Source organism: Equus przewalskii, chromosome 26 (genome assembly GCF_037783145.1).
Source record: "Equus przewalskii isolate Varuska chromosome 26, EquPr2, whole genome shotgun sequence".
Classification (NCBI taxonomy): domain Eukaryota; kingdom Metazoa; phylum Chordata; class Mammalia; order Perissodactyla; family Equidae; genus Equus; species Equus przewalskii.
In genome coordinates, this window is record NC_091856.1 from 18,084,736 (window position 1) to 18,109,753 (window position 25,018).

Here is a 25,018-nt window from a genome sequence, read left to right on the forward strand (position 1 = left end):
CAAGGACACCTCATCCTTGACGTGACTCACTTTGAAAACGTCATCTTCCCCTCAAACCTGTTCTTCCTCTTTTCCCTCTGAGTGCTGGGTACTACCATTCACCAATTGCCCATGCCAAGGATCTAGGCGTCATTTGCAACTTTACCGTTTCTTTTTCTTGTTAAGAACAATCCCCAAGACTTCTCAATTGTGCCTCCTAAATATCCTCAAAATAAAAACCTGTCCACTTCTCTCTACCTACCATCTTGGTTCAGGCCACCATCATCCCAGGTGTGATCAATTAAAAATGGCCACATATTCTTTGTAGCTTCTCCCATGAGGGCTGGGCTTGTAACTTGTTTTGACCAATAGATGTGGTGGAAGCTACATTGTGCTACTTCTGAGTTTAAGCCTCAAAAGGCCCGGTAGTTTCTGCTCTTCTCTCCTTGGAACACTGCCTCGGTGAGAAGAAGCCCCAGCTGGCCTGTTTAAGACACATGGTCCATCCAATAGCTAGCACCAAGTGCCAGACATGTGGGTGAGACTATTTTAGACCATCTAGCCCTTGTTGAGCCATCAGTTGCCTGCAACCACAAGGGTAGCCATCAGAAGGACAGCCCAGCTACGCCCAGCCCAGTTTGCCAACCCTCAGACTTGTGAGCAAATAAACAGTTGTCACTTTAAGCCACAGAGCTTTAAGGTGGTTTGTTATATGCAATAAGTAACTGATAGCCACGGTGAAGTCCAAATTCCTTCATGAGGTCCGTAAGGCTTGGTGCCTATGTCTTTAGCCTCACCTTCCACCTCTGCCAGCCCACTGTGTGCTTCAATGGTCTAAACGACTCGCAGCCCCCCGGGCTCATTTTGCTGTCACGTTTGAATTCTTGCGCATGGAGTTGTCTCTGCCCAGGGCATCTGCCTTTCATCCCCTCACCTGTCTTTCTCTAGACAACTCTGTATCCTCAGCTTAGAGGCCATCTAAGCTCTTCTCCCAAGAAGTCTTCCCTAACCATTTCTCTCCTCCTCCAGACTGAGTTAGCCATCTGTCCTTGGTGCTTCCAAAGCCCCCACCTTTCCCCAACACAGCGTGATTTTTGGTTTACTTGTCTCTCTTCCTTGACTGTGAGCTCCATGTGGGCAGTAACTGAGTCTTTTTTTTTCTCCCCAAAGCCCCAGTACATAGCTATATATCCTAGTTGTAAATCATTCTAGTTCTTCTATGTGAGATGCCACCACAGCACGGCTGGATGAGCGCTGTGTAGGTCCACGCCCAGGATCCGAACTGGTGAACCCTGGGCCACTGAAGCAGAGCACACAAACTCAACCACTTGGCCATGGGGCCAGCCCCAGTAACCAAGTCTTATTTACACCTTTATTCGTTGCTGGTGTCTAACACAGGGTCTAGCACAACACTGCAGTAGAACATTCTACTGTGATGGAAGTCTTCTATGCTTGCGCTATCCAATATGCCAGCCCTGAGCTACATGTGGCTATTTAGCTCCTAAAATGCGGCTAGTGCAACTGAAGAATTGAATTTTAAATTGTATTTAATTTTAACTCTAAGTAGTCACACGTGGCTAGCGGCTATGGTATTGGACAGCACAGGTCTAGCACATAGTAGATGCTCATTGAGTTTTTTTTTTGAATAAAGAATGAAAGGGGAAAACAGTCAAGGTCAGCCAATTAGGACACAGATAGAATGCAGTGGGTACAAGCAACATAATTTCACGTACCCCCTTCTCCCCCTCACCTTTCATCCCCTCAGCCTAACACCCTGTCCCCATGCCTCCAACTCCGCCTTAGGTAACTATAATCCTAGTTCTTGGCTCTTTACTGCCCGAGCTGGTTATTCTGTCCTGGACTTTCCCAGTTTGTTCTTTTCCCTCCTGTGCTGTGGAATGGTCCTAAGAGCCCTCTGGAGATGCGATCTCGTCGCATCCGGTCCAGTCTGGTCTGATGAGAACAGAGAGGACTCTCTTTCCTTGGGGACCTGGACTTCACCACAGGGGACCCACGTGGTCTGAGTTTGTCTGCAGTGGCAAGTTGCCAAGTCCCTCTTGAAGGTGACAGTTGAAACTGTCAAAACGTCACAGGAGAAAAGAAGCCACAGCGTTCATTAATAACCTTCTTGCCACTCCTGGAAACCGTGCAAACCCCAGTCAGATGACTTCCAGCCCTGACACCAGAGACGCTGGTTGGATCAGGGTCTGAGGAGGAAGGAGGTATGTGGACAGGGTGGGGCGGGGCCAGCAATGGGCCAGGGCCAGACCAGGGCTGGGTCTGCGGTTAAAGAACAGGCCTGAAGGAGAGTAAAGGCCAGGGAAGAATAGTCTTCTTTTCCAACAGACTTTTTCAAATATTCACTACCAAAAAGTTTAAAGAAAAAAAAAAGGCCAAAACCAAATGTCATAAACAAGTAAGCGAAAAGGCAGGTAACAGAGCAGAATGTACAAATAATCCCAACTTGATAAAAATAAATACATGTCCACCTATATCATATGCTCTGGGGCTAATGAATATTTTATCATGTGTGTGAGGGTCTGGAAATATACTTGTAACACCTTTTCAGAATGTAAATTGTATGCGGTTCTTTGGTGAGCCGGGAGCAGAGTTCACGACATAAAAGGAAATGTTGCCCTTGCTGGTCCCTCTGCTTGAAACGCTGCTTCCCCAGACAGTCTCAAGGCATGCTTGCTGTCTTTATCCAGGGCACAGTTCCGGCGCCACTCCTCCAAGAGACCTCCTAGATCATCCTGTCTAGATCATCTCCATCGAGCTCTCTGTCCTATAACGCTTGAGTCTTTTTCGTAACTCCTATCAGTGATCTACATTATGTTCCATCTCCATTGGTTTGCTATGTCCAGGACTGTAGGCGTCGCTCTTCCTTACTGTTGCGTCCTCAGCGTCTTGCATCCAGCCTGGCACATAGGTAGGTGCTCCATAAATGTGTTGAGTGACTAAACTGTAACAAAGGTGTCCATTCTTCTCCGTCCCCAGATCAGAGTGTCCTGCCTAGGAAAGTCCTAAAGTTCAAGTACAGCCCTCCCCACTCCCACCATGGCTCCAAGGGTCACCTTAGAGCAGCAGGTTTCAAACTTTCTTGACCATGACCCTCAGTAAGAAATACCTTCAACCTCCAGTGCTCACACATGTACATCGTTAGGGCCCAGGACAGGCACCCCAAAATATCCCACAATAGCACACTGATTATTTTGAATTAAAGTTACTTGAGAAGCAAAAAAGGGCATTCTGACCCTCGTGTCTCTGCTCCCCTTGGAAGCAGGAAATAAAGCTCCCACGTGGAAGGTGTTCTTCTTGCATCCTGACCACCAGAGTGAGGGAACTCAGGGCCGAGAGACCACATAAACAAACCTTACTAATTTACCACCTCAAGTCTAAACGCTGCTTATACGCCTCACTAATTTCCTACCTCAAATCTAAGTTTCTTTGTCCTGTCATCCTTCACAAATTTATTGTTACTTTGTGCAAAAGATATATATATACTGCTGGCTGTGTTCACTCTCTGAGGATCATTTCTCTATGACCTCCAGTACCTACGTATTAAACTGGGTTTTTCTCCTGTTAATCTGGTCTTGCGTCAATTTTATTATCAGTCTAGCCATAAGAACACAAGAAGGGTAAAAAGGGGATTTCCACTCTCCCCTCAACAACATGTATAATGTATATGTCACTGAAACAAACAAACTGAAAAACTCTTATTATGAGCAATGTTTCTATTTTTCTTTCTTTTCTTCTTCTTTTTTTAAGATGCTGGTCTCCACCTCCTGAATTGATTTGCCACTGCCTTAGGGCAGTGTTCCTAGGAGGAGTCAGAGGGCTCCTTTGTATCCTGGTCACAGGGCGAGTGCTACAAATGCAGATTCCTGGCCCCACCCCAGACTTAGGGAAAGAGATTCTTACCGGAAAGTCAGCATGCTAAACGACCCCTCTCTCCCGACCACCCAGGTGAATCTGGAGCCTGATAAAGCTGGAGAGCCACCCCTTGAGCGTTTATGAGTCTCTTGAGGCCTCCTGTGGGGACATGCATCTGGCAGGGCCTGACACACACACATTTAGGGAAGGGATTCATTCTCTAGTTCCAGCCCACCTCAGCCCCTGCATGGTGGAACCACTGATCCCAATTTTATGAATGTCAATCCATCCTACCTGAGCCCCTCGCACTTTCTAATCCCTCTGCCTGGAAGCACTGCTGGTGACTTTGTGCTGCTTTCCTGACTCCAGCCCCCCTGGGGCCACTGACTGCTCCAGGGCCTCACCCAATGAAGGGGTCCCACTTTCCCCAAAGACATTAACCCCTTCTTCCTCCCCCTGCCTTCCACAGTCTCTTTTGCCTTCACACAAAATCACCTCCTTCTGTTTTCCTTATTTTTACCATAAGATTTAATAGCCCTCCCCACCCCTGGCCCTTAGAAGAAAAAAATTCTAACCACAGTCTTTAATTATGGTGGCCTATGTCCATCCCCACCCCCAGGATAGGGTAAATGCCAGTATGAGGCCTTCAGCCTCCTGCTGGAATGTACAAGAAATGTCTTTTTTTTTTCCCCTGAGGAAGATTAGCCCTGAGCTAACATCTGCAGCCAATCCTCCTCTTTTTGCTGAAGAAGATTGGCCCTGAGCTAACATCTGTACCCATCTTCCACTGCTTTATATGTGGGATGCCTACCACGGCATGGCTTGTCAAGTGGTGCCATGTCCACACCCAGGATCCAAACTGGCGAACCCTGGGCTGGCAAAGTGGAACGTGCACACTTAACTGCTGTGCCACCGGGCCGGCCCCTAGAAATGTCTTTTGATGCCAGGAACACTGCATCCCCTTGCCAGAGAACCTCACAAAATTTACATTCTGAAAATCTGCTGTAAATATATTTACAGATCCTTACACGTATAATAAAACATTTATTAGCCCCTAGTGTGTGCTACGCACCCAAGCTAAGCACTTTGCAGACAAGACGTCATTTAATCCTTGAAGCAGCCCTAAGAGATAGATACTATTATCACCCCATTTTAGAGATGAGGACACTGAGGCACAGAGGAACTAAATACTCTGACCAAGGTCCCATAGCTGTGTGTGGCGTAGCTCTGGGGCTGAAGCTGTAGGGGCTGAGAGAAAGCAAGGTTTCTCTTCCCTTTGTGCAGATGTTGCTTGGAGAGGCCTCCAGGGAGAGGCGCCTGGTGCCGACAGGATGTAGCGATGTTTCTCCTTTGGATTTTGCTCTCACAAGGGTCCAAGTCTGATGACACCCAAGGCCTGACCCCTTCTCCTTTTGGGTGAATCCTCTTCTCAGCCCTCTGCCAAGACCTCCTAAAGTGGAGTTTGGGGGCTAAGGAGCAGCGCTCTCCTCGTATGCCCAGGCGAACTGGACTGGAGCCCCAGCAGAAGGTTCAATCTGGGTTTAGACTGACTGATCACATCCTAGGAATAAAAGCCACACGACAGCTCAGGTGCATATTAGTAGTGTTTTTTTCTGGGGAGGTGTTTTTTCCATCTACATGCTTATTTGCATATTCTATTTTCTTCTACAAACGTGCATTAGTTTTTCCAATATTAGCTTAAAAAATTTTTCAAATTAAAATTTGGATGTACTTTGGGGAAATCAGCCTAACACAGATATTCCTCATCGGGCCTTAATCTGCAATTTAAAAATTATTAATCCTATTAACCATAAATCAAACAGCCTGGGTTCCAATCTCATCGCTACCAATTAGTAACTGTGATCCCTGGCAAGCTACTTAACCTCGATAAAAATGGGGATCATAGGAGCACTCTCATTTTACAGCCGAGGCCCTCGAGGGTACTCTGCCAGGGACCAGCTAAATGGGACAGGAGCCCAGGCAGTCTGACACCAGACCTAGCTTCAATCTGCTCGTCTACAGCCGCCTCTCAGAAAGGGTTGTTGCCGGTATTACATGATAAGGATGCTTATAGAGCGCTGAGCAAAAACCTGGCACTTAGTAAGTGCTCAATTAAGTTTCCCACGGTCGCATTAACAGCTGGTGTTTCACGTTTGTTATAAAACACACACACACACACACACACAAACGCGATTTAATTCAACAAAAAATCAAAAGGACTGCTGAAGCCGGCGGGACCCGGGCCGGGGTCTGGGCGGGCGCCCCCCGGAGTGGCGAGGCTGGGCGGGAGGAAGCACGCTGGCCCGCGCGGGGGCGCGGGGACGCGGGGACGCGGGGCCGGACCCGGGGGCGGAGTCACGGAGGCCCCGCCCCGCAGCCACCTGCGACAGGTGGGGCGCGCGGCGCCGGGCGCTCGACCATGGCCGCGGAGAGCGCCGGGCCGGGGCCGGGGCCGGGATCGGGATCGGGGTCGGGATCCGAACCCAGGCCGCTGTGCCCTGAGCACGACCAGCCCCTGCGCTGGTTCTGCTGCTCCGAGCGGCGGCTTGTGTGCGCCGCCTGCGCGGGGCTGGGCGGCCGCTGCCGGGGGCACCGCATCCGCCGGGCCGAGGAACGCGCCGAGGAGCTGCGGGTGAGCGGGTGGGCGCCGGAAGGCGGGGGCTCGGAGGGAGGGCGCGCCGCGGGAGCGGGGGAGGCGCGCCGAGCGAGACCTGGCAGGGCCCCGGGCGGACCTGGCAGCAGGGCGACGAGCCCAGCTCGGCAGTGGCACTGGCTGTCGAACGAAGCGGTTAAGGGTGTGGCCGCTGGAGTCAGGGCGACTCGAGTTCGAATCCCGCCTCCGTCCGTGCTCCTCGCAACTCTGAGCCTCAGCATCCTCATCTGTAGTTTGGGGCTAATAATAGCGCGCATTTGTTAGAGTTGTTGTGCCGTGTAAATAAGAGAAAGGGTGAGATGCTGTTTAGCCTATCACATGGTGCCCGATCCAGCCGCCCCCTCCTCCTCCGTTGCTCTGTTGACGCGGCTGAGAACCGGACCTGGCCTTGGGCAGTAAAGGGCTCCGCTGCTCCAGCTGCTCGTACAAAGTGTGCCCCAACTCCCGCCCCGGCGGAAGCTGACCTCTGGTAAACCCGGCCCTGCCTCGCTCCTCGGCCCCTCGGCTCGAAGCCCCTCCCCCTCGTCCACCCTTCAGGCTTCCCGGAGAGGTGATTTCTTTTCCCTTTCACGATTGGCCTTGACTGCACCTCCAGCCGGTTTCACCCGGTGAGCGGAGGGGGCGGGGACGATAGGGAGGTTCCTGCGGGAAGCCCTCACCTAGGGTTTCTCCCCACCTCCACTTCAGCTTGGCTCCAGGCTGGTCACCTTCCTGTCGCCACTCCTCCCTTGGGCTGCTGAGATGGAGAGTGGAAGTCACCCTGGGGCTTCCTGCCTCCTTGCACCCTAGCCCCTGGGGAGTTCCTTGCAATTTGATTAAACAGCCTGATTCTCCCAGCCTCTCCCCGGAGGAGTTCTGCCCAGCTGTGAGGCTCTCTGGGGACTTGCCTACTCAGATTGGACTGTAATAAACACCTCTGAAGGGGGTGGGAGTGGGGGGCTGGAGCCAGGAGGGATTCAGTTATTAGCAACACTTGAAAGCTCTTGGTTGGTCCTAGCTGTCACCACCATCCACAACAGTGAGGATGAAAATAAACTTGGATAATGTCACATAATCTTGCATAATGGATAGAAGCTTTGCAAGTCCCAAAGAACTTAAATATCCATCATCTCATTCTATCTGGACCAAGGTCCTACCTTCATTTTACAGATGAGGAAACCGAGGCCCAGAAAAGGGCAGTAAGTAACTGCTCTAAGGTTCCTCATGTTCAGGGGCTGGACCAGGACAGTCATTGACTAGGCCAGAGGAAACCACCTCTTTGCTTCAGTGGTTGGAGGGAGGAAGTGATGCTAATGGGAGTGAGAATTTAATGAAAACCTTTAAAAAAAAAAGTTGCCATTAGGGCTGAATCTGAGTGGTGGATGGGGTGGGGTGACAGGCCTGTTTAGGGACCCACCCTGCTCAGGGCGCCTTCCCGGAACCCTGGTGAGGCCCTAAGCGTGTTCATCTCCCTTGCCTCGATGGAGGTATGTTTTGCCCTCTCTTCCTCCAATTTTGAGTAGATTTTGGCTTTTGAACACTCCTTTCCCTATTCCTCTTACCAGCAAAGAAATTTTGCCCCAGGGCAAGATTCTTACTGAACTGGGCAAAAACAGCGCAAGTTCAAAACTTCTCTCTTCTGGATTCCTGCCCTGTGGCTTTCCAGAAGCTAGTCTCACTTCCCTGGGTCCTGTGGTATATGGTGATCCTTCCAGTCAACTCAATTCTGTCATTTTGTATTGGTTGAAGTATAGGACTAATTCCTAACTGGGGTGGGGGAGGGGAAGGGGGGAGGATTTGCAAGGGCTTCCTGGAAGAGGCAGCTGAGTTGCCTTTTGGCAGATGGAACTGGGGCGAAGCTCTTAGGGGAAATTGTGGAGGGGCTGCTGCTTGGAAGGGCTCCAGTTGTTACCTGGAGAAATGGAGTAGCCGAGCAGGGGCCTGGCCATATCTCCTTGAGCAGGTCACTGCTCTGTGGACCTCAGCTGCTGCTTTGCTAAAACGCTCCCCTGCTCTCACGGGCAGTGCTCACCGCTTTGGGGGCTGTGAACTGCTGAACGTCTTGTGGTCAAGGAAGTGGGTGTTCATTCATTCCATTTACTCAGGGCCTTCTGTGTGTAGGACTTTCTCTTCTAGGTGGTGGGACATAGAATAATTGGTCAAAGTCATGGTGCTTGTGTTCCAGTGGTGGGGGACAGATACAAAAAAAGTAAACACGCACTTAACATACAGTCAGAGAGTGATCAGTGCAAGGGAGAAAAATAAGCAAAATAAGGGAAGGGAGTGTGGGAATGGTCAGGGAAGGCCTCTGAAGAGGTGACGTCTGAATGGAATGGGGACACAAGACTTGTGTGTGTATATACATATATATGGGAGAAGACTGCTGGTGACAGAAGAAACAACACATGCAAAGGCACTGAGGTCAGGACAAGTTTGGTATGTTTATAGAACAGAAAGAAGGCCAGTGTGGAGAGTGGTAGGAGGTGACACTGGGGAGATAAGCAGAGTCACATCAGGTAGGGCGTTGTTGGCTAAGGTAAGAAGCTTGCTCTCTGCTCACTGTGGGTGTTTTGGAAAGCCATTGAAGGGTTTTGAGCCAGGACATGATGTGATCTGATTTCCTTACCAAAGGTATCAGGGCCTGATCGTGGGGGTCAAGACTAATGGAAGCCCAGTTAGGAGGTTCTAACAGTGGTTCCTGTGAGTTAGTGGTGATCTGGGTGGAACAGCAGGAGTGGAGGCGATCAGAGGCGTCCAGAAGAGAGAGAGAGACTTTGGAGATGAGGCTGATAGGACTCGCTGATGGGTTAGCTGTGGGGTTGGAGGGTCACTGCTGGGGTTTTGGTCTGGGTAATGAGGTTGACTGTGGATGGTGCTGTTCAGTGAATGGGGACAACTTGGGAAGAGTTGTTTGAGAAGCCAATTTCTTCCGCATAGATGCAGGTGTGAAGAGTGAGGGAGCTGGGTCTGAAGGAGGATGGAGAGTATACAAGAAAGTGCTTATGATGATGGGCCGTGAGATTTCAGGATAAAGAGGGAAGCAAAGCCACAAAAGAGGAGGATGGATAGTGAAAAGTGGTAAGGGTAATGTATTGGCGCCTCCAACCAAGCTGAAGAATTGGTGGAACGAAAATACTAGAGTTAGTGATCTAGAAGGATGGGAAGTGGTAGGCAGGTGTGAGGTCTTTGAAATGAAGGTTTTGGAGGTGCTATAGTTTGCAGTAATGATGAGGTCTGGGATATGACCATGGGAGTGGGTGGCTGAGGTGGGGTCAAAGGGAAAAAGCCCTTGGAATGGAGTGAATGGTTTAACTTGGATCAAGATGCCACGGGTATTGTTTTTGTTGCAGAACAAGATTGTGGACCAGTGTGAGAGACTGCAGTTACAGAGTGCTGGCATCACCAAGTATGTGGCCGAGGTCCTGCCAGGGAAGAACCAGAGAGCAGTGGTAGGTAATTCTTCCCCTTTCCCCCTACCCGGGGCTCCCTCCTAGGATAAGACCCTGGTTTTAAGGCCTTGGGCCAGTCTGGGGTCCCTTCCCAACCTCACAGACTCATTGTGCTACTAGCACAGCTGGATGCCCAGGAGGATGGTTTCCCATCTCTCTGAGCCTCGGTTCTACCTTCTGGGCAGAGCGTACTATTCCCAGTACCACACTGGATGCAAAGACTCCGCTAGAAAATGACTTTCTTGGGGCAAGGGATCAGCAAGGGTTGCATTCTTCTACCATCTAATTATTTTATGCTTAGCTCTCAAATTATAAAAGAACCTAGGGACTTTCACATTGAGTATTCTTTATGACAATCTTATGCAGTAGGTGGCAGTAACATCCCTGTTTACAGATGGGGAAATGGGTCCCATAGAGGTTAACTGACTTGCCCAAGGTCCAACAGCCTCTGGCAGAGTCAGTTCTATGATCTGGACCTTCTGACTCCCCAGCCAGTGCTCCTTCTGCTGCACCCCACTGCTGATCCTTTATTCAGTTGACTCATTGCCACTGCTCCATCTTCACTCTCAAGTATGCCCTTCACGGGCAGGGGCTATGAATTTCTTTCTGCCCATTCTCTCCCTCCTTCCCCCCCCACGGTACGTGCACATGGACCATTGGATTTAGAAACATGCACAGCACTGGAGATCCTGACAAGAGGAGTTTTGTAGAGTGGTGGGGTGAAGCCCTGATTTGAGTGGGTTTCAGAGAGAATAGAAGGACAATTTGGGATAGTTGACACTGGCAACTCTTGAGGAGCCTTGCTGTAAAAGGGAGCTGAGAAATGGGATGATAGTGGAGGGGGACACGGGATCAAGAGGGTTTTGTGTTTTGTTTTTTAAAATGGGAGAAATTACTCTATGTATGTGTACTGATCAGAATTGTCCAGTAGAAAGGGGGAAATTAGTGATGCAAGAGAAAGGGAGAAATCAGGTACAGCAAAGGACGTGGGATCTGGTCAACAAGTGGGGGTGCTGGCCATAGGTGAGAGCATGGGCAGCTCATCCACAGAAACAGAGAAGGCAGCATGTGTGGGCACAGGTGGAGGTCCACAGTAGGGGATGGGCGGAGCTTGCGGAATTTCTCTTCTGATTGCTTCTATTTTCCATAATCACCTCTGCTGTCAGTTCTCTTTTTTTTTTTTAAAGATTTTATTTTTTTCCTTTTTCTCCCCAAAGCCCCCTGGTACATAGTTGTATATTTCTCGTTGTGGGTCCTTCTAGTTGTGGCATGTGGGACGCTGCCTCAGCGTGGTTTGATGAGCAGTGCCATGTCCGCACCCAGGATTCGAACCAACGAAACACTGGGCCGCCTGCAGCGGAGCGCGCGAACTTAACCCCTCGGCCACGGGGCCAGCCCCTGCTGTCAGTTCTTGATGCCATTTGTCGGTTTATAGATATGTTTTGTTCTCTATCATTCTGTTAATGTGGTAATACATTGAGAGTTTCTCATGCTAAACTATCCTGGAATTCCTGGGGAAGCCCAAACCAACTTGATCATAAGGTATTTTTTTTTAACTTTTAATTTTTAGATAATTGTAAACTCACATACAGCAGTAAGCAATGATTACACGGTTATATTCCCTACGCCTTTCATCCACTTTTCCCCAATGGTAACATCTTTCCTAACTTTAGGACAATATCATAACCAGGAAATTGGCATTGATACAACCCACCTTGTTCAGATTTCGCCAGTCTTACGTGCATTTATTTATGTGTCTCATTCTAGGTAGTTTTATCACGTGTATTTATTTGTGTGACTGCCACCACAATCAAGAGACAGAACAGTTCCATCATAAGGCTCCCTTGTGATTGCCTTTTATAGCCACGCCCTCACCCTCCTGCCCTTTGTATTATTGTTGTATGTATTTTCCCGGTTTGGATTGCTAATCTTAGTTCAGGGTTTTTTAAGAAGGATTTTTGCATTTATGCTCAGGAGTGAGATTAGCCTATGAATTTCACTTCTTGTATAATCCTTATCAGATTTTATCTTGAGGTTATATAACCCTAATTCAATGAGTTAGGAAACAGAATTCTTTATTTTCACTGGAGGAGTGTGTATGAATTGGAATCATCTGTGCCTTGAATGTTTGGTGACACCTCCTGTGAAACTGTCTGGGCTTGGCACTGTTTTTCTTGGTAGATTTTTAACGACTGATTCATTTTCCACTATGATTATAGGATTATTCCTGTTCTTTTCTCTTTGGTTTCGGTAAACTTTTTCTGGAAAAATTATCTGTCTGTTTTTAAATTTAATGGCATAAAGTTGTTCTTAATCTTGATCAAAATTGCCACAGATTTGTCTATTTTGTTAGTCTTTTTAAAAAATTTAATTATTTTATTTATTTATTTTTTTGGTAAGGAAGATTGGCCCTGAGCGAACATTGGTGCCAGTCTTCCTCTACTTTGTATGTGGGACGCTGCCGCAGCATGGCTTGATGAGTGGTGTGTAGGTCCGCATCGGGGATCTGAACCTGCGAACCCCAGCAGCCGGAGCTGAGCATGCGAAGTTAACCACTACACCACCAGGCCGGCTCCTTGTTAGTCTGTTCAGAGAACCAGCTTTTAGTATTCTGATCCTCTCTTTGGGATCTTTTTCATTTCATTATTATTTCCTCTTATTTTTGTAATTTTTTGCCTTCTAATTTTTTTCCGATATACATCGTTTTTTTGAACTTCCTGAGTTGAACACAGTCTGTTAATTTTAGTCTTCTTTCTCAAGGCAGACATTTAAGGATATATTTTCTTCTAGGTATTGATAGAAGTACATCCCACGATTATGATGTAGTGTTTTCATTCAGTTATAAGTATTTTTAAATTTCCATTATGATTTGTTCTTTTACTATGAGTTATTAGAAATATGCTTTTGAATCTCCAAATGTATGGTTTTACTTTTCAAATTATCATTATTTTTACTGATTTCTAACTGAACTGCATTGCAGTCTGTATGATATCAGTTGTTTGAAATTCATTGAGGCTTGCGTCATGCCCTAAAATATAGTCAATTTAGGTGAATGTTTCACATTCACTTGCAAAAATGTATAGGGTCCTATATATGTCTATTAATTAAGCTTATTAATTGGTTCAAATCTTCTCTATACTTACTAATTTTTTATCTGCTGGATTTATTGATTACTGGCAAAGGGCATTTACGTTTTCATATCATGCTCTAGGTTTGTTTATTTTTCCTCATAATTCTGCTAATTATTCTTTGTATATCTTGGTGCTATTTATTAAATGTGTATAATTAGATTTGTTATATATTCTTGGCAAACCATTCCTTTTGTCACTTTATAATGACCTTTTATGCCCAGGAATTCTTTTTTTTGCCTTAGAAGTCTAATTTGCCCTTTATTCATTCCTATGCCAGCAAATATGTTCCTGATATATTGTTTTATTTCCTTTTACTTTCAACTTTTCTATGTTCTCATGCATTAGGTGTGTCTTATAACTGAGTTTTGTTTCCCTTTTAACAGATCCAATCTGATAATCCCTGCCTTTTAATTAGACAGTTTAATCAATTTATCAGTATTGTGATTGCTGATATATTGGATTTATAGCTGTCATTTAATTTTATGTTTTGTATGTAGTCTGCTTTTTCTATGCTTTTTTTCTTCCTTCCTTTTCTTTCTTCCTTTCCTCCCTCTTTTTCCCCGTATGAGTTTGAAAGTTAGACATTCTATTTATGGTCTACTTTTGGTACCCTTAAAATTTTAACATGAATATTTAACAGTGTCTAAAATGAGTCAACCTGAAAAATACAAGCACCATAAGCATGCTTTAACGCAATAACCCCACTGGTCTTACATGTTGTCCAGTATTTTAAAGTATATCTTTTAGTAAGTTCCCCCATTCATATTAAATATTCCCTTTTTGATTAGAGGTGTCTTTATTGTACTCTCATTTTTTTTATGATGGTTTAGATGAGTATAAAATTCTAAAGTAAATTACAAGTCCCACCCAGGGCACTTGAGTCCTCAGCTCTTGATTACACTGGTTTTCAGTTTCCTTTCTACGTTTGGACTCCAGGGGATTTCCTTTACTTAGCCGCCAGAGCAGCTACACTTTTAAAAGGATGCTTGGGCTATTTTTCCAGCCTTTCTGTGTTTTGTTCTAGGAGGATTTTTAGTTTATTCTGTCCTGTCTTTTGGAAAGGGAAGTTTTCTTTTTTTCCTCTGCTGTTCTCTTCTGAGAATGACTCAAGAAATGTGTTGAAATTGCCTGCCATCTTCCAGTCAGGGAGAATCTGACACATCTGGGGTCAGGGTCTGTTCTTAATCCTGATCACACAGTGCAAACGTGGCTGCAGAGCCCAATCCCTGTGGGGAAGGCATCAAGGTGGGACAGAGAGAAGAGCGAGAGCTCATGTGGTTGAACACGTGTGTGCGGGGCTTTGCTCTGTTTGCTTTAGATGTGTTCGCTTGTTTCATCCTCACAACAGACTTAGGAGGTAGGTACTGTTATTATCCTCATTTGACAGATTCGAAAGCTGAGGCATAAGGAAGATAAGTGAGATGCACAAAGTTCCACAGCCAGTAAGTGGAACAGCTGAGATTTAAGGCTAGGCTCTGTCTCTTCAGCCTGATTTCCTAACCCCCATGTTATGTTGCCTCATGAGAACACTGCAGTTGGAGTTCGAACTTCTGGGTTCACTGGGCCATTCACTTAGCCACTGTCTCTTCCCCGTTGTGCAACCTGTGGGATAATTGTCCCCTGCACAGTACAAAGCAGGTCTTCAGGGGCAGGAAACAGGGAAAGTTGCTGGCTCTCCGTGACCTTCTGGCCTGAAGGAGACAGTTCTCCTCTCACTTGTCTGGCAAGAGTGCAGATGCTTCATGCAACAGACACCTTTGTGGGGGGTTGGTTACCAGATGGCATTGGTGTAGGGGAATTGTGTTGGACTGCAAGTCAAGAGAACTGGGTTCTTGGGGCCAACCCAGTGGTGTAGTGGTTAAGTTCAGCACGCTCTGCCTTAGCAGCCTCAGTTCATGGGTTTGGAACCCAGGTGGGGACCTACAGCACTCACCAAGCCATGCTGTGGCGGTGACCCACATACAAAATAGAGAAAGAATGGCGCAAATGTTAGCTCAGGGCTAGTCTTCCTCAAGCAAAAAAAAAAAAAAAGCAGAGAGAGAGAGAGATAACTGGCTTCTAGTCCCAGCTCTGCCACTGACATGGCATGTGAGTGCTACCAAGAGATTTTTGACTAAGTTGGAAAAAACTTTCCCATTCAGTCATTTGGTAAATATTTGATTACCTACTGTGTGCCGTACACTATGCTGGTTGGTAGGAGAGATGTGTTAACTTAATTGACTGAGAATTGATTTCAGGCCTCCTATGTGACAGGTGAGAATTTTACCATGGAATGGACAGATTTAGGAGGTAATGAGCTTTTTGTCCTCAGACGTGATTGGAATATCAACTGGACTACTGTTGGTACTCACCCTGTTGATAGGGATGACTTTTGAGGGCTTTCTGCTCTGCAATTCTATGATTTTCTAACCTTGGTCTGTTGGCCTTGGGTTTCCCAATTGTGAAATAAGCAGATGATTCTGGTTGATCTTTAAGCCCTGCCCAGCTCTTCCATTCTGTGATCCTGGTTCCATGAGATATGGCCTGGATGTCTGAATTGTAAATTTCTTTACCTTAAACCATATATGGGAAATCTTAGGGCTGGGATGGCTTAAACTCTATTACTCCCATTCCTGTGCCTATGGCAGACATTGCTAATCAATCTCAGCTCTCCTGGCTGAGCCCAAACTCTCCTAATCCTGACTGGGGCTTTGCCGGGACCTGACTCCATGTTTTATTCCTTGTCAGAGCACGGCCAGTGCAGCACGGGAACTGGTCATCCAGCGGCTGGGTCTGGTGAGGAGTCTGTGCGAGAGCGAGGAGCAGCGCTTGCTGGAACAGGTGCATGGCGAAGAGGAGCGGGCCCACCAGAGCATCCTGACACAGCGAGCACACTGGGCCGATGCGCTGCAGAAGCTCGACACCATCCGCACCAGCCTGGTGGACATGCTCACCCATCTGGACGACCTCCAGCTGATTGTAAGTCAGGCAAGGGTCAGGGCACAACCAGCTGGCCAGTCTCCCCAAAAGTCTGAATACATCCAGCATGTTTATCTGTAGGAGGTAGGTGGAAAAGGATCATTTGGAGCACAGATGAGGCAGGGGAATAAAATTAGACAGATTTTTGTTTTTTTGTATCTGGTAACTGTTCTTTCAACAATGAGCAAATATTTACTGAGTGCCTACTCTCTGCTAAGCACTGTGCTGTGGGGGTGGAGTTATAGGATACAGCTGTCACTGACTCGGCCTTAGGGAGCAGACCAACGCATAAACTGATAATTAAGGTATGGAGGGCTATGTCCCATGGTAGAGGACATCACTGGGAGCTGGGGACCCCACAATCCAGGCCTGCCGTGAGTGGTGGTCAGGGAAGGCTTCCTGGATGAAGTGGCTTAGAAGCTGATGCCGGAAAGATAAGAGTAGCAGCTATGTTAAAGGAAGTGGGGAGGAGGAGGGAGTTCAGAATCACGCAGCGAGAACTGCACTCAGGGGACCTGAGAAGGGTCCAGTATGAAAATTCAGAGCTCATCCTTAATCCTACCACCCGGAAATTGCCTTGATTAATATTTAGGTACCTATCCTTTCAAAGTATTTTGCATAGATATGCAGGTACCTGCCGTTTTAAGATGTGTGACATCTGAATAAATATGCCAGGCAGAGAAATGAGAATGTGGAACACCTGAGCTGTCCCACTGCAGTTCAAGTAGGGCAGTTTCCACGACCGCCCTAGATTGTGCATTCATTGAGTCACACAGCTTCTGTGTACAGAGGACACTGTGTCCCAGACACTGGGACAGTCACGATAGAAGATTCGGGAAGAGTCCCAGCCATCTAGGAGCTGACAGTCTCAATGGGGGTGAAATCCTGGGTACATGTGTGCTTGTCCTGAAGTGTAGTTGGGGGAAAGTCAGGATTCCCTGGGCCCAGGGGACACAGTGATTCATTCTGAGTGTGGGGTGGGGGAGGGATGCCAAGAAGAACCCATAAATCTTTGTGCTGGGTCTTAGAGAAGGAGTCCAATGTTTTATTCTAGAGTCTGCATGAGCCCTCCACGCCAGTGGAATATATTCAAGTATTGACTGCCTGCTGGGTTTCTGGTGCCAACCTGACTCTGTTTTCTTTTCTCACAGCAGAAGGAGCAGGAGATCTTTGAGAGGTGAGTATGGCCCCGTAATTTGCTTGGACAGTCACGGGAACCGTGGCCCTTAGACCTCCACCTAGTCCGTTGCATTCAGGCCCCACCGCTCCTGGGATAAAGCTCAGGGCATGCAGCTAAGCAGCTTCCCTGGAGCCAGGCTGCATGGACGGGCGCCATCCTGCCCCTAGCTTGGAGAACTGCTTTAGACCCATGTGGAAGGGCAGTGAAAGGACTTATTGATAGGCGCCTGCCACTGGCTTTCTTAAATGTTATCCTATTAAATAGTGCACAGTCACCTGTTGGAAGGGTCTACCACCCCCACCGACAAATGAGCATGCTGAGGCGCAAGGAGGGGAGGGGACTTGCTAAGCCCCAGAGCTGGGACGTGGACCCACACCTGACACCTGACCCAGTACTGTATTCTCTACCTCACTACCCCTTTCTCTGACGAAAGAATCTTTGAAACTTAAGTCAGCATGAACTCGAATTTTCACCACTCAAAATTTGCATTTTAATTATGCCACCATAAAAGAATTTCATCAGGCCCTACCTGGTCCTGAATGGCTGAGAGCCAAGAGCCTGAGGAAGTGGCCGAGAGGATATCATTTGCCAAGCCGAGAAATTAAATTCTTACACCTGTGCAGGATACCAGAGCTGCAGTTGAGGCGCACAATTCATTCTTCTTATTAATTTTTGTATTTAAGCTTCAATAGCACTATGTGTGCATGAGAGGAAGAAAAAAACAACTCCACCAATATAAAACCGCTTAAAATGTAAAATGTGTCTCCGTCCTCCCTTCCCCATCATTCCCTAGAGGTGATGAGTTTTCACAGTTAGATGTGTGTCTTGTGGACTTACCTATATATAGTCATAGGAGAGTGTGTGGGAGTTTTTTGCTTCTTTAAAAAGAAAAAGTTTTTAAACACAGATGGGATCATTTTATGCTTGCAGTTCTATCTTTGAATCTTTCCGCATCAGTACATTTAGATTTACCTCACTTTTTGGAAAGTCTGTGAAGTATTCCACAGTATGGATGCACCCAAATTTAGTTTACTGTCTCCTTTTTTTTTTTTTTGAGGAAGATTAGCCCTGAGCTAACATCTGCTGCCATTCCTCCTCTTTTTAGACTCCCTGAGCTAACATCTGTGCCCATCTTCCTTTACTTTACATGTGGGACGCCTGCCAAGCGTCCATACTTGCCAAGCGGTGCCATGTCCGCACCCGGGATCTGAACCGGCGAACCCCGGGCTGCCAAAGCAGAACGTGCGCACTTAACTGCTGCGCCACCGGGCCGGCCCCTACTGTCTCCTTTTAATGTGTGCTTGGCTTGTTCCTTCTTTTCCCTCTTATGATCTTCCCACCTTCTGCTGGCCTCCTCTTTCTCCTTTATCTTCATCATCTTCCTCTAATATAGTCTGTCCTCAATATCAAGCTGCTATGATTTTTGGAAAAATTTTGGATCTTTAATTTTTTGTTTTTAAATATTTCAAACTTATAGAAGAGCTGCAAAAATAGTATAATGAACTTCACCTAGAAATACTGATTCACATTTTCCCACATTTGCTCTCCATCTCACTCTGTCTCTTTCTTCCTATCAAGCGTATATATAAAAAGCTTATTTTTTCTGACCTAGTTGAGAGTAAGTTGCAGACAGCATGACCTTTTATCCCTAAACACTTCAGCATGTATCACCTAAGAACAAAGACATTCTCTTCCATAACCACAGTATAAGTATTAAATTCAGGAGATCTATATAATACTATAACATACAGTCCGTGTTCACGTGTTGCCAATTGTGCTAAAAATGTTCTTAACAGTGTTTGGATTATTTCCCCTGATCCATCAGGTCTTTTTTCATCTGGAATTGTTCCTTGGGCTTTTTTTTTTTTTTTTCCTAAACATTTTTAAAGAGTCAGGCCCGTTGTTTTATAGAATATCTCTTAATTTGGGTTTCCCTGATGTTGCGTCATGGTTAGACTCACGTTATGCATTTTTGGCAGGAATATCTCATAAGCAGTGTGCCCTCAGTCCATCCCATCACGGGGCACGTGGTATCGCTTGGTCCCATTGTCAGCGATGTTGATTTCGATCACGTGGGTAAAGTGGTGCCTACCAGGTTTCTTCATTATGATGTTACATCTTCCCTTTCGTGATGAATAAGCAATCTGAGGAGATACTTTCTGTGTAAACAGCCTATTTACCTTCGAACTTTCATCCAATAGTTTGAGCATCCATTCCTTATTCCTGCCTGAATTATTCATTTATTTGCTTGTTTCTTCACTCACTTATTTAGTATGGATGTAGACTCATGGATTCTTATCAAGTAGTAACCAGTGAATTTTTTTCAGTGCTTCATAATCTGTCATTGCTACTGTTCATTTTGATCTTTAAACTAGCCCAGATTTGGCCACTAAGAGCCCCTTCAAGAGGAATCTTCTGTCCTTTCGACAGGTCCCCATCACTCTTTGAGCACTGTCTTGCTTTGTGGCACAACAAGATATCCCAGGTTCAACTTTTTCTTTTCCTGTCTCAGGCCTGGAATCAGCTATTTCTCCAGGGAGCCCGGGCTCCTTTTAGGGAGGAGTAGTATTGAAAAACAAATCTGGGCATTGGGTGTGCTCATTGCTACTGATGTGGCCTTGCTTCCAGGCCTCTCAGTGGACAGGAGACAGAGCTAGGAAGTGTGCGTGTGTCATTTTTTTATTCATGAGTTTGTATCCCAACTTCTAATTCCAGTCAAACACCCCAGGGGTTTTCCTTTGCCTTCCCCCATTCTCTGTTTGTATCTTTCTTCTCTCACAGTGTGAACCCTGGCTCCCAACAACAGCGATGTATTTATTCATTTGTTCAATCCTACAATGTACACAAAGTTGTTTGAGAATTGCGAAACCCATGTAACTATTGGCAAACCTACCAGTAGAGTTCAGGATTTGTTTGCAGTTCTTTGTGCCTTTAGACTGAGGGTGTGTACTCTCAAAGTACTGTGTTCAAAACTTGTCAAGCCCCTTCTAGCTGGGAACTCACTTGTCTGAGAAATTCCTTGTCGGCTCCCATGTTGTTTCCAGGTCCGCAGCAACAGCCCGGGCATTCTGATCCCAGCCAGGGCCCTGCTGTGTCCGAGCCCCATTTCACTCCCACTCCTTTGGGGTCACGAGTTTTCTTTTCTGTGCCACGAGGTAGCTGGACCAGCTGGTTCTCTAGTGTCTAGTGTCTACAGTTGACCTCACATTTGCCCTGGGATGGCTTAGGACCGCCAACATCGGCTCCTCTTTCCTCCCCACCTGATGGCTGGGGCTCCTCCAGACCCAGCCTCAGTGCTTTGAGAAGATGCAACAGGCTCTCTCTTGTCCTGACCACAAAGAGCCTTTGTTACCAGAGCTCGCTCTTGGCTTTTCGGAGGCTCTGTTCACCTCCTTCCTCCCAAGCCAGGACAGTCTGGGACAGTCTTGCAAAGAGCTCGCATCCGTGAGGAGACATGCCCCACCCTCTCTCCCCTCCTTATTTATGAGCAGAGCTGGGAGATGTAGGGAAGAGAGTGTGTGCTCTCCAAACCGCTGCCTGATCTCCAGCCATGTTCAGGGTTAGAGGCAGTGGGCGGGTTCTTTCTCCGAACCCAGCTCAGAAGTCTGCAAAGCTCTGTGGGGAATCTTCGCTTTGCCCTACACCCCTTTGAGGTTTCACTTCAGGTCATGGGAAAAATTATGTCGAATGGTGCCCGGACTCCAGCCTGGGTTTGTCCTACGTGGAGGCAGGACGTGAATCCAGCTCCCCTTTGAACTGTATGCCTGCTCCACATCTCTCTTCTCTCCTGTCAAATGGAATAACGACCACCTCCCAAGTTATGGCAAAGATTATGTGAGATTCTGTATAGAAAACAGCAGGTCCACAGCCTGGCTGCTTAAAAAATGGCAATTCTCCCCTCCTAGGCAACTTATGTTCCCAAATTCCCTCTCCAACCAAACCCAGTCCCCCTTCTAGCTGAAGAGAGGTAGTTATTGGGAGCCCAGGGGAATTTAGGGCTGAGGTGATAATGGATAGTCCCTTGCCATGTGATCCGGGTGTTTGCATGTTTGCGTGTTAAGAGCAGAGGTTTTGGAGGGAGGCAAGATTTTCTCTGAGCAGGATGGTGGAGTGAAAGATGCACAGGGTTTCAGAGGCGCAGGTCCTAGTGCCAGCTCTGCTACTGTTACTGAGAGACACTGGCGAGTTTCTTCCCCTGCAGAGCAGACCGACTCAGAGTTCTAATACTGGCCCCAAGTATTTACCTCCCTGTGAATCACCTGCATTGCTGGAATTAAGGCTCCTGGGTGGGGGGCACAGGAGGAATGCCCACGTTCCCTTTTGCGTTCTTATGTGGCGCCTGGCTGCCAATCCTAGTGTCACCCTCCTGGGAAGAAGGTTTTACATCTATCCCCCTCCCATCACCCTGTGTCAATCCAGATACATTTCTAGAACCTTCCTGAATCTCTATTTTTTTTTTTCCCCCTGCACAAGGACTGAGGAAGCAGAGGGCATTTTGGATCCCCAGGAGTCAGAAAAGCTGAACTTTAATGAGAAGTGCACTCTCAGCCCACTACTGACTCAACTCTGGGCGACAGCGGTTCTCCGGTCCCTCTCAGGTGAGGAGCTGCTGGGACCTGGCACCAGTTGGAGGAACTGGGCTTCTGTCTGGGGTTTGCTGCTGGGTCACAGTAGGGACTAGTGCATCTGGGAGGGGAGCATTAGCAACCAGTGAGGCTGAGTGCAGGCTTGTCGGTAGAGCCGAGGCTCTGGCCAGGCCTGGGGCAGCTGAGCCGAGTCCTTCCCATTTCCAGACCAGTGTGCTCTGTGGTCGGGTCTAGGATAAACCTTGTTCCTGTAAATCACGTCCTTATGTCCTGCCCTAGTGGGACAGCTCAGTAGTCTCTCTTGGAAACCTAGTTTCTCTTTAAGAAGATATAATTGATGGCCAACTGGAGAACATCTGGAGCGAGAATTGAGCTGCCTCGATTTGCGTCACTTATTCACTTAACAAACATGGACTCGGGTTGACTGTGGGCCTGGCCTTGTGCTGCATGCTGGGGCTGCTGAGGCAAACGTGACACGGTCTCCAGCCTCCAGGAATTTCCACTCAGCGTGGAGGTTCTCAAAGCAGGCTTCCCCCAAGCTGGATGGAAGTTTCCATACGCCCAGTTGTGGCCTTTACACAATTCACAGAAAGGTTAGGTTAATGGATTGAATTTTTCTCACTTTTAACCCTCCCCACTGCGTGTTATCCTTACAATTCTGGTACAAGCTATAGCATGTCTGTACTCCAGAGTCTAGTATCAGTGCCTGATGTGCTGGTGGTTGGAAACTATGTATGTGATGCTTCCTGGCTTCCAGGGGCCGTGTCCCCCGCCGTCAGACAAGTCTGATCTTGAGGCTGCAGATATGCCCAACTGGAATGCAGTATGATCAGTGCCAGCTGTAGGAACAAACACTGACCCTGCCGCCAACTCACTGTGTGACCTTGGGCAACTCATTTCTCCTCTCTGGGCCTTATTTCTCTCAGAAGTTCCAGGTGAGGGGCCTGGACTAATAATGACTACTGTTGTCATGGCCACCATTTATTGAGCACTTATTATAAGCCAGGCACATGACGTGTATCATTTCATTTGATCCTCATGACCACCCTGTGATAAGTCCTATTTTGATCCCCATTTTACAGATGAGGAAACCAAGGCGCAGAGAAAGTAAATGGCTTGTCTGAGGTCACACTGCCAGTGAGGGGTGTGGGGAGGAAGCCCTTTGCTACCTGGCAGGACCAGGTTATGGCTGAGGGTGGGCCTTGGGCAACTGAGAATTCTTTCTGGCAGGCACAGAGGACGTGCGTATTGATGAGAGGACTGCCAGCCCCTTGCTGCAATTGTCGGACGATCGAAGAACCCTGACTTTCAATGCCAAGAAGTCCAAGGCCTGTGCAGATGGCCTGGAGCGCTTTGACCACTGGCCTAACGCCCTGGCTGCCACCTCCTTCCAGGCTGGGCTGCATGCTTGGACGGTGAACGTCCAGAACAGCTGTGCCTACAAGGTGGGCGTGGCTTTAGTCCAGCTGCCTCGGAAGGGTTCTGGCAGTGACTCTCGTCTGGGCCACAATGCCTTCTCCTGGGTCTTCTCCCGCTACGACCAGGAATTCTGTTTCTCGCACAACGGGCAGCACGAGCCCCTGAGGCTGCTGCGTTGCCCCGCCCAGCTGGGCGTGCTGCTGGACTTGCAGGCACAGGAGCTGCTATTCTACGAGCCAGCCTCGGGCACGGTGCTCCACACCCACCACGCCGCCTTCCCGGGGCCACTCTTCCCAGTCTTTGCTGTGGCCGACCAGACCATTTCCATTGTCCACTGACCTTTGGCCATGGGGAGGCCATGTCCACCTCCCCACCAGCCTTTCAGGCCACCTCTCTAGCCAGTGTCCTTTTCCTAAATGTTGCTTATGCCGGATGGGCAGCTTTGGGAGGGGGGGCGGTCTGTTTCAGACCTGGGCCTCCATCTCCCAAACCCACCAGGCATCTGCCCCTCTGAGGGTGTCTTGTTCAACACCCTCTCTATAGCATCCAGCATGGTGCCTAGAGCATAGTGAGTGTGCAATAAATATGTGGCGAGTGAGAGGATGGGAGGATGGATGGATGGGTGGATGGATGGGTGGATGGATGGATGGATGGACAGGTGGATGGATAGGTGGATGGATAGACAGATGACTGGGTGTTTTTGGTCAACTCTTCTGAAGCACTGCCTTACAGCCCCCTGCCCCCTAGCTTTGAGTGTGTGGGAATGGTGCTCTGACCGAACAGCCTGTGGCTGCAGCTCTTTCATTTTCTCAATTCAGTGCTTCTCAGTCCTTTTCATGACATGGCACAGAGAGCAAAGAAGATTCTTCTAGCACACAAGGACAATCGGGAGGGGATTTAGAACTCCTGCCAGGCTGCTCCTGGCCAGAGGACTCTGGCCTGGGGGCCTGTATTCTTCCCCCAGGTCCTGCCCAGCCACTCGGAAGACTGAGGAAATCCTATCTCCAGGTAACCTGACGGCAACACACCCATTGGCAGCTTGGCCTCCGACCTGGCAGCTGAGCTCCAGCCTGTGCCCTCCCGTGGTCACAGGGACGAAGTTGCCCCTGACTGCAGCTGATGAGTGTCCCCACCTGATGGCCCCTCTAATATAATGTGGAAACCTGGGGTGAAGGCTTGAAGCCAGAAAAAGCGGAGCGAGGAAGAGGGCCAGCCTTAGGGAACATGGACATTATTAAATGTTTTAAAAGATTGAAAAGTTTCTTCCGTATCCTTTGTTGGTAATGGGGCAAATCCCCCTAGTGCCAGCTCAGATCTTAGAGGTGCATTTGCTGGGAAACTGATGTCTTTCTCGCTCTCCTCCACGGTCCCAGAAATAAATGATTGGCAGCTCAGCATCCATGGCTGAAAGAGCCTGGAGACGGGGTTCTGTGCCCTGCCTTGCTGGGACCAAGGACAGGTCCCTTCCTGCTCTATGAGGAGGTCACGCTAGAACAGTGGTCCTCATATTTTTGTTTCATCTGGGAACACAATTCAAAGGCAACTTTACCTACAACTTCAGGCTCCTGGGCCCAAAGATGGGGGCCAGAGCCCTCCCCACTCTTAAGTTTGCTCAATAATTTACTTGAAACACTGGGTAGGTCAAATCCAGCCCACAGACCTATTGGCAGCTTTTTTGGTTAAGATGACTTCTGGGGCCCACGCAGCTCTGAGACCACAGCTCGTGACCCGTATCCTCACTGCCTGACACTTGGGAATTAATGTCAAGTCGCTTTTCCTTGGCTGGGTGCAGCCTCTGCTGGGTCAAAGCC

At 48.0% G+C, this 25,018-nt stretch overlaps 1 protein-coding gene across 2 annotated transcripts; it reads left to right on the plus strand.

The window, feature by feature from the left end:
* Positions 1 to 6,205: 6,205 nt before the first annotated feature.
* BSPRY (B-box and SPRY domain containing) lies at positions 6,206 to 24,465 on the plus strand. 2 transcript variants are annotated; one of them, XM_070595093.1, is made up of 6 exons: positions 6,206 to 6,484; positions 9,835 to 9,933; positions 15,792 to 16,022; positions 17,174 to 17,199; positions 21,676 to 21,800; positions 23,019 to 24,465. In XM_070595093.1, the coding sequence occupies exons 1-6, from the start codon at positions 6,272 to 6,274 to the stop codon at positions 23,543 to 23,545; spliced, it is 1,221 nt and encodes a 406-aa protein (XP_070451194.1). In that variant the 5' UTR covers positions 6,206 to 6,271; the 3' UTR covers positions 23,546 to 24,465. The 2 variants fall into 2 exon arrangements, with proteins under 2 accessions (XP_070451194.1, XP_070451195.1); XM_070595094.1 differs by having other exon boundaries at positions 6,218 to 6,484; positions 17,177 to 17,199.
* The last annotated feature ends 553 nt before the right edge of the window (positions 24,466 to 25,018 follow it).